This window comes from Protobothrops mucrosquamatus, unplaced genomic scaffold, assembly GCF_001527695.2.
Source record: "Protobothrops mucrosquamatus isolate PMUCROS unplaced genomic scaffold, P.Mucros_1.0 scaffold158, whole genome shotgun sequence".
In the NCBI taxonomy this organism is placed as follows: Eukaryota; Metazoa; Chordata; class Lepidosauria; order Squamata; family Viperidae; genus Protobothrops; species Protobothrops mucrosquamatus.
In genome coordinates, this window is record NW_015386522.1 from 833,771 (window position 1) to 842,807 (window position 9,037).

Consider the following 9,037-nt stretch of genomic DNA (forward strand, 5'->3'; position numbering starts at 1 on the left):
AAAAAAGGCAAAGAAATTTCACTCCTCCCCCTATAAAAACAGACCAAGATAGGTCCTGGTCCAATTTTTGTAACCAAGAAGGTGACCCACTGAGTGCCTGAGATCAGTACTTTCTTCCCCCTGAACGGGCCTGCTCACAGGCCAAGGCACCCAGGCAGTACAGGCACGAGTATTCACCAGAAGTCGAGCAACAGCAATAATATTCTGTAGCACCTTCTTGTAATTTGAATTTAATATTTAAATCTTTTTAATTTTCAATTTTTATTTATTTTTATTTATTTATTTATTTTTTTTTTTTTTTTTTTAAACCAAAAGCTTAAACTAAAAATATTCTTACACCTATTAAAATATGTATTTATAAACAGTATACCTATTTAACTATCTACTATTAATATTATTATTATTATTTTTTTTTTTTTTTTTTTTTTTTTTTTTTTTTTATTTTTTATCAAACACTTATGCCTAAGTATTAATATTAGTACTACTCAAATCCAAAATATTGATTTGTCAAAATGAGAGGTAATATTTCTGAGCCACAAAGGTAGAGGAAGTAGGCCTGGGAATAATAGCGCCGCCACGTGGACCTCCCAAAATGGCGGCCGCGGTGATCCTAGATTCGCCGGCCACCGGGGAGCTTGAAAAAGCACGCGAAAGGAAGGGACGCTAAAAATTCCCAGCAACTTCCCTCACCCCGGACCCAGAAAACTTGCTGTTAGAAGCGCAGCGGCCGCTGCGAACGAACGGCGACGAACAAAGTCCACGATCCCCGGGGACAGCCGAACGAAGCGATCTCCCTGGGTGAGGCCTACAAAGTCCCGCGCCGAAGGCACCGAGGGGCGGCAGGCCCGACGATCTCTCTCCGAAAAGGAAGGGACCGCACTCGCCTCAGGAAGCAGAAGGATAGAATTGAGATCCGAATGGAAAGAGAAAGAAAAAGGAGCCAAAGGAGATATCTCCGACAATCCGGATCAAACCTCGGAACGCCTCGTTTCTTTTTATGCAGACGATTCGACTCTTGATTCCTTTTTTGACCGGAAGACACACCCAGAGGGAGGCGTGGCTGAAGTTTTTTTCCTTAGTTATCTGCTAGGCAGGAATGCATTGATAACCCATTCTGTGGACTCTACACCACCATCTGCTGGAGAAAATACATTCTGAGTTGCAAGTAACATTTTCAAGTACTATTTCTTACAGGTATAATTACATGGAGCTTCATTATAGTTAAAGAACTCTTTCCATCAGCTTAAGTGCATTAAAAAAAATCTCACAATATTTATACAATAACATTTGATAGAAGCTTTAGGAAAAAAGCACCAAAACATATTAAGATTTTCTACAACCCCATGTCTTTTATTTTCCATGCAACACATACTCACATAAAAGGACTCGCTAATAGCTGCTACACATAAAACTTCAGCCATTAAAAACTATTAAATTTGAAGCTAAGGAGGTAATATAAATTCTTGTTATATCTAAACATTATACAATGTAAATGTTGCTTTTCCCAACATTTTTAACAAGTAATTAAAAATAGTGTTGCTGATAAAACTGAGGAAGTAAATTAAATCTTATCTGATATATACATACACACACACACACAAGATATATATGGCAATGAGGTTGTAAAATGAAATACTATAAGGAAAAAAATCAACTTAGCCTTCTAGGGCAGGGGTCCCCAACTCCAGTCCGTGGACCAGTACCGAACTGTGGCATGCCAGCAACCGGTCTGTGCAAACAGGCTAAGCCCTACCCACAGGATGCAGGCAGTACACAAAACCACACACCCTCCAGGCCATGGAAAAACCTTTCTCCATGGAACCGGTCCCTGGTGCCCAAAAGGTTGGGGACCTCTGTTCTAGGGCAAACATTCTTACTATTTAAGTGTAGCCATAAAGAAAACTCTTCCAAGTTAGTGCAGAAAGAGATATCCTTATCTGCTTTCAGAATATGGCCAGCATATAAAGGAGGCAAAAGCAACCAAGGTATTCTAACTGAAGTAAGTTTTTAATCATCAACGTTTTGTATTATATCAAAACCAAATGAATAAGTAGGGCAATTCTGTAACTGAATCCCATAAGCAATATATATCAGCATTTTTATAGTTGAATTTTCAACAACTATATTTCCTAAAATTTGTTTAAGCTTATTTTAATATGTGTACATTAATTTGGCTAAAAGGCTATGTTCTGATGAATTCAATTTTATGAATGAAGTTATATCATTCACACATAATTTTATGCTGACTTAGTTATACATCTCTCCCCTTAACCTTTTACTTCTCTGTTATCTGATATAAAAGACTTAGACAAATAGTTGTTAAGGTCTTTCTTGCTGTCAGTGGTTCTAGACTTAAGTGTTTGTGAAGTAAGAATAAGCCAATAAGCAAAGTGTTTTGGGTAGATGGACAAAGAGATTTTAAAAGCCTCAACATTAGATACTGCATTAACATTACTCCCTCCCAGAAATAATAGGATTGAAGTCTTATTGCCATTTTTTCAAAAAGAATACAAATTCAAATTGTAGAAGTACGATTTTTTAAGAGTATTGAAAATATGTTAAGACCTAACAACTAAAAAGTACATATACATTTAAGATAAAAGCACTAAAATAGGTTAATATAATCACATCTCAAACAAAAATTCAGTACTTAAATATGAACTTTCTGTGAATAGTTTAGAATGTTATATTAGATTTTACAAGCACTATAGAAATTCTAATTGCCCCAGCTGATTTGTTTCAATTTTATATTAACAAGAAAAAAACAACAAGGAAACTGTAGGCCCACTAAAGAGAGAAGATGGCAAGGAAATAACAGGCAACAGGGAGAAAGCAGAGCTGCGTAACTCATATTTTGCATCAGTCTTCATACAAAAAGAAACTATAGCCCAACATACCAAAAAAACCACTGCAAAAGACAAACTAGAAACAAAAATTAAAATAAGCAAGAAAATAGTAAGAGAACACCTATCCGACCTTGACAAATATAAATCACCGGGACCCAACAGACTACATCCCAAAATTCTGAAGGAGCTGGCAGATGTTATCTCAGAACCAATGCACCACATCTGTCTTAAATCCTGGAGCACCGGGGAAGTACCTGAGGATTGGAAAAGGGCTGATGTGGTTCCCATCTTCAAGAAAGGGGGGGAAAACGGACCCAGGAAACTACAGACCAATCAGTTTAACATCAATACCTGGGAAGATCCTAGAAAACATAATAAAAAAACAGATCTGCGAACAACTAGAAGCAAACTAAGTCATAACCAGTAGCCAGCACGAGTTTGTTAAAAACAAATAATGCCAAACCAATCTTATTTCATTCTTCCATAAAGTGACTAAACTAGTAGACCAGCGAAATGCTGTGGACATAGTATACTTAGATTTCAGTAAGCCATTTGATAAAGTAGACCACAACCTACTCCTTGGTAAGCTAGAAATAGGTGGAATAGACAACATCACCACCAGATGGATCTGTAGCTGGCTGGCAAACTGTATTCAGTGAGTTAGTCCTCAATGGCACTACATCTACATGGAGAGAAGTAAGCAGTGGGGTACCACAGGTTCCATCTTAGGCCCAGTACTCTTCAATATCTTCATAAATGACTTAGATGAGGGAATTGAAGGGGAACTCATCAAATTTGCAGATGACACCAAACTGACAGGAGTAGTCAACACCCCAGAAAACAAACTCAGGATCCAAAAAGATCTTGACAAACTTGAACAATGGGCCCTATCCAACAAAATTAGTTTCAATGTGGAGAAAAGCAAAGTTTTACATTTAGGCAGGAAAAATCAAAGGTACATGTTCAGACTGGGCAAGACCCGGCTCAAAAACAGTAACTGTGAGAGGGACCTTGGAGTCCTAGTGGACGATCACTTGACTATGAGCCAGCAGTGTGCAGCTGCAGCCAAAAAAGCTAATACAATCCTGGGTTGTATAAACAGAGGCATAGAATCAAGATCACGCGAAATATTAGTACTGGTTTATAAAACCCTAGTAAGACCACACCTGGAATACTGCAGCCAATTTTGGTCACCATATCACAAAAAAGATGTTGAGAGTTTGGAAAAAATTCAGAGAAGACCAACCAAGTTGATCAAAGGCCTGGAGACTGAAACATATGAAGAACGGATGCAGGACTTGGGTTTGGCTAGTCCAGCAGTTCCCAAACTTTTTTATACCCTGCACCCCTAGAAAGCTTCTGATATATTCTCGCACCCCTTACAAAAGTTCAAAATAATGGCAACGAGTTATGCATATACGCTATAATTTTGAAAACCCCAAGTTTTTGCACCCCTGAAATATCATCTCGCACCCCCAGTTAGTCTATTTAAGATCCAAAATCTACAGACTTTGTTTATATAAACTTCAGAATAGACTCAAATGAGAAAGCAATTAACAATATTTTTTCCATGGAGGAAAAAAAGAGAAGATGGGGTGAGACCTGTAAGCAAGTGTCAGGTTTTTACCTGAGCACCAGTGCTATATCTGATCCTTGCCAGGAAATATAATATATATGCTAAGGGATAAATTGACAACTTTCTTAATCAAATATAGATGTAGTCTCTGCTGAGATTTTCATTCTGCATGTTATTCACAGTACCACCATAAATTCACTCCATTACCTAGACATGTACATGATGCAGGCAAAATATTGGTTATTAATAAAAAAACTACACAATATGCATAAAATGAAAATATTAACCCAATTATATATATATTACAGACTCTACAAGTACATAGAGGTTCGTTTCCAAAATACGAGATGAAAGAGCCAATAAGGTCAGGAGAAAGGGAAAGAGAGCCAGGAGAACAAGGATAGAGCAGCATCAGGTGAAAAGTGATCTGCTATCACTTTTCCACCAATTTAGAAAATAGTTTAATATCAGAGTATACTCTCTGCATCAAGGCTAATTCAACCTCAAGAATGTTATTTGGAGAATGCTACACTATTTGCAACAACCTAAAGCATCTATGTCCTTCACAAGAGTCACATTATTGCCCTCCAAAGTAGTTATGAAATCCAGGGAAAGATCACCTTAGTGTAAGGTTGTAAACAAGAAGCGTGTTTGTGCTTTCATACAATCTGGATCAAATGTGGAAGTTTTAAACCAAAGTGCTACACAGCACTATTCCCAAATTAAAATTACTATTTTCTCTAAATTAGACACACAAGATAACTATATTGAACTTATCCCAATTATAAATATAGACATTTCTAAGCTACAGGTAGTCCTCAACTTATAACAGTTTGTTTAGTGACTGAAGTTACAACAGCACTGAAAAAAGTGACTTGTGACAGTTTTTCACACTTACAACCATTACAGCAGCTCCATGGTCATGTGATCAAAATTCAGATGCTTGGCAACTGATTCATACTTATGACAGTTGAATGTCCCAGGGTGATGTGATCACCTTTTGTGACCTTCTGACAAGCAAAGTCAATGGGGAAGCCAGATTCACTTAACAACCTGTTACTAATTTAACAAGTGCAGTGATTCGCTTAACAATTGCGGCAAGAATGGTCGTAAAATGGGGCAAAATTCACTCAGCAAATGTCTCATTTAGCAACAGAAATATTGGGCTCAATTGTTGTAGTAAGTCAAGGACTACCTATAGTTGGGCAAAAAACTCTAATTCATATCAGGCATCTTCCTACATTTCTATTACTGATACATCATTTAGTAGTTATTCTTGATTATAGACTTAGTATAACCATCTATGACTATGCTAAAAAATATCTGTCCTAAAAATTTAAAAGGTACACAGTAACAGTTAAATGAATTTGTCCCAATCATCAGCCTAACACACAAAGCATTTACTATGAACAATTGATACAAGCAGTGCTCTCATATCAATATTATGCCTGAGAGTGAGAAATGTCTAGTATTTCAAGGACATTTCCAGGCTTTGTGCAGCATCTTAATGGCTGTTTTTCAAAACTGGAGGGATGTCTGTTTGAGAAGGAGATTTTAAGGAGCAAAATGGTGTCTTAAATTAAGGGGCACACTTAACTTCTTAATCCTCCCCCCCATAAAGGGCTCAAATTTTGGTTCCATCCATAGGGAAGAGGCAGCTTTCAAGGGCAGCAAAAGAGATATATCAACTACAGTGCTCTAGGTACTCCTGTTATGCCAGATTAACTACATGTATGTGTCAAATATACAGTAACCTGCTACTGTTAGTTCACTGATAGATAGCACCTGTCTATAAAAGAAAAAAATAATACTTTACACTTGACAAAACATGGATAAAAATAATAAAAGGTGGTTTATTTTTTAAAAAGTAGAATACAATGATTGGACAGAAACGCAATTAAAACAATGGTCTAGTCTCTCATACTAAGGTCCTTCAATAACTATTTTCAATTATACTTGTCCTCAGTAACAATTATAAAGTTTATAAGCTAGTTACAAAATAAAGATAAAATATGGTTGATTCTTTACTTTGCACTGCCATGTGGCTTTCAATTCTTTTTTTTTTTACAGTATTGTACATTGGAAAGTGTTCTATTATACCAGGATGTATTCAAACATTTTAAAGTTACATTATTATTGGAAAAGTTAAGGACAAATAAGCCATATCAACTTATTCATGTAACTTCATATGAAAAATGAAATTATGCACAAGTGTGTAAATCTAATTCAGCTACTTAAAATTTAATGCATCACACACCATTTAATCTGTCTCTTTTGCAGGACAGAAAACCATTAGCTATCTGGATTAATCTTATTAGGTTAGGAATCTATGTTCTACGAGATTCACCCCAGCTGTATTTACACAACAAGCTATTCCATGGTTAACTGGAGTATAGTTTATTTACTTAACTAAGTGCCTGAATCAATAACCACAGAAACATAAACAAACTACATAGGTTCACTTCTGAGCCACAAACTAGCCAAATATTCAGTTTAGTATGATGTTTGAACACTTCTCTAATACTAGCATACCAGTATCACTCCCTAAATCAGTACATGTGGTCATGTAAATAAATCTTCATAAGCAAGCTAATTCTTATTTTTGTAACAGTGGACTTTTTTGTGTTAACATTAGGTTAAGCCACCTTCAACATCTAGGGCAACCCTTTCAATATCAGACAGTACATGGATTCTATTGGTTGGAAAACACATTAATCATACAATCATCTTAACCTCTTTCAGGTAATTCAATTTCTTTGACTTATCTGAATTGAGTTCCAATTCTCAAAAGGGTTCCACAACACTTTACAGGTACTCCTCAACTTACAATCATTTGAAGTGACTTATGATCAATCCTTGTGTTTACGAATATTGCAGCCTCCCTGCAGTCATGTGGTCAAAATTTGGACACTTGAAAACCAGCATATACTTACAACATTGGCAGCATCTTGGAGTCACATGATCACCATTTGCAACCTTCTCTCAGGGAGCTTTGGACAAGCAGTGTTAATGAGCAAAACTGAATTCACTTTACCATGATGATTCATTTAACAACTACAGCAAAAAAAGCTCATAAAATGGGATGCAACTTGCTTAACAACTGCATCATTTAGTTATTAGAACTTCCCAGTCCTAATAGTTGTCATAAATTGAGGATCCCCCTATAGTGGGCCTTGACCCAAACATAAGCCTACAAGAAAGACTTATTTTAAATTGAGAAAACAGAACTGCCTCTTTCTAGACTGAGTGCTGATATAAAAGGGGCTTTGTCAAAATATTTATGGTAGCCTTCTTCAAATCACCATCATCCGTACATGCAAGACTTAAACTTCCAGAAATAAAAAGGCAACCAAGACCAACCAAGATCTTGTATTTTAAAAAAAAAAAAACTCTCAAGGAAGTCCCCCCCTCCCATTTAATAGAAACCAAAAAAGGAAGTTAATGCCACTCACCAGTAAGCAATCCGAATTCACTTCAGATTTGGGGTCCTTTATCATCATCCCGATTTTTTCAAACCGGGACTCAAAGCTTTCTCCTGTCGACATAATGCTGAAGAAGAGGCGGTCTCCTTAATCCACAGGAAATCAATTCTGGAGGGGGCTCGCCCTCTCAAAGAGCCGGAGACTGGCTGGGGTTGTCCCTTGTCCTCCCCCCGTTACACATCGTCGCGCGACAAAAGCGAGAGAAGGGAGGCGCTGCTCCGTCCTGGGGGAGCCAGCCGCCTTCTCGGTTGCCCCGCAAGTCTCTACGCGGTACTCACTGGCCCTCCGGCGTGCTCTGGTCTCCAGCCTGAGGCCCTGGGTCGAAGGAACCACATTTTCCCAAATCGGTGTAGCGGTTCCTCCGGCTTCTCTTTGGTATTAGCTACACGGCAGCAGCTTTGAAAGGAGGGAAGAAGAGGGTGGAGGAAAGCGTGCGGCCTACCATGAAAAACAGGAAACTTTCTCAGCGGAGCGTCATCGAGCTGCTCCCTCCACAGAGACTCGGGCCTGAGGAGGCGCACGGCTTCATTCGTACTCAAGCNAGATGCGCCGTTTTCTTCAACCGCTGCCTAACGGTCGAGATACTTTCTTCCTCTCCTCGCTCTGCGGCTTCTCCGGCCGCCGCGTTTCTCTTTCCCTTCTTTTCCCGATGCGGACCGGGATTCAAAAGTCTCAGGAGAAGGAGGTGCAGCTGGCCAGAGTTCCGCTGCTCTGCTGCCCCACCTTGGTCTGGCGTGGCCTGGGAGGGGGGGGGGGGGGGGGGAAGATAAAAAAAAAAAAAAAATGCAGGCTCCTTCCAATTACAGAGATGAGCGAAGGCAAAAAGTACAAAGCCGCCGGGTAGTCGCTATCGCCTCAGTACAGGAGCTAATCCGGGAGGGAGCACTCTCACAAATATGTCCGCCTTCCTGTTCAAATAGCCGAAGCCAAACCGGAGGAGAGGGCGCATGCGCCGGAGAACGACCGCTGGTTTTGGCCGCGGCTGCAAGCGCGCGCATGAGCGCCAGCGCCTCTCCTCCCTGTCTAGACTCGGCCCATCGCTCGTGCCTCTTTCGCACTCTCCTCACCGAGGAGAGCGCGAGAATAACGGCCGGTCTGCGCACGTGAAATCTTGAGGTAATACTAGGCGGCGG

The 9,037-nt window shown here is 39.2% G+C and overlaps 1 protein-coding gene across 1 annotated transcript in view; it reads right to left on the reverse strand.

Annotated features, from left to right (window-relative positions):
* Positions 1-8,317, reverse strand: part of ROCK1 (Rho associated coiled-coil containing protein kinase 1) — an 84,910-nt gene extending 76,593 nt beyond the window's left edge. The window contains exon 1 of the mRNA XM_015813475.2: positions 7,875-8,317. Within this exon, the coding sequence (XP_015668961.1) occupies positions 7,875-7,967 (93 nt within the window). The 5' untranslated portion in view covers positions 7,968-8,317. The remainder of the gene's footprint in view (positions 1-7,874) is intronic.
* Between the last annotated feature and the right edge of the window lie 720 nt (positions 8,318-9,037).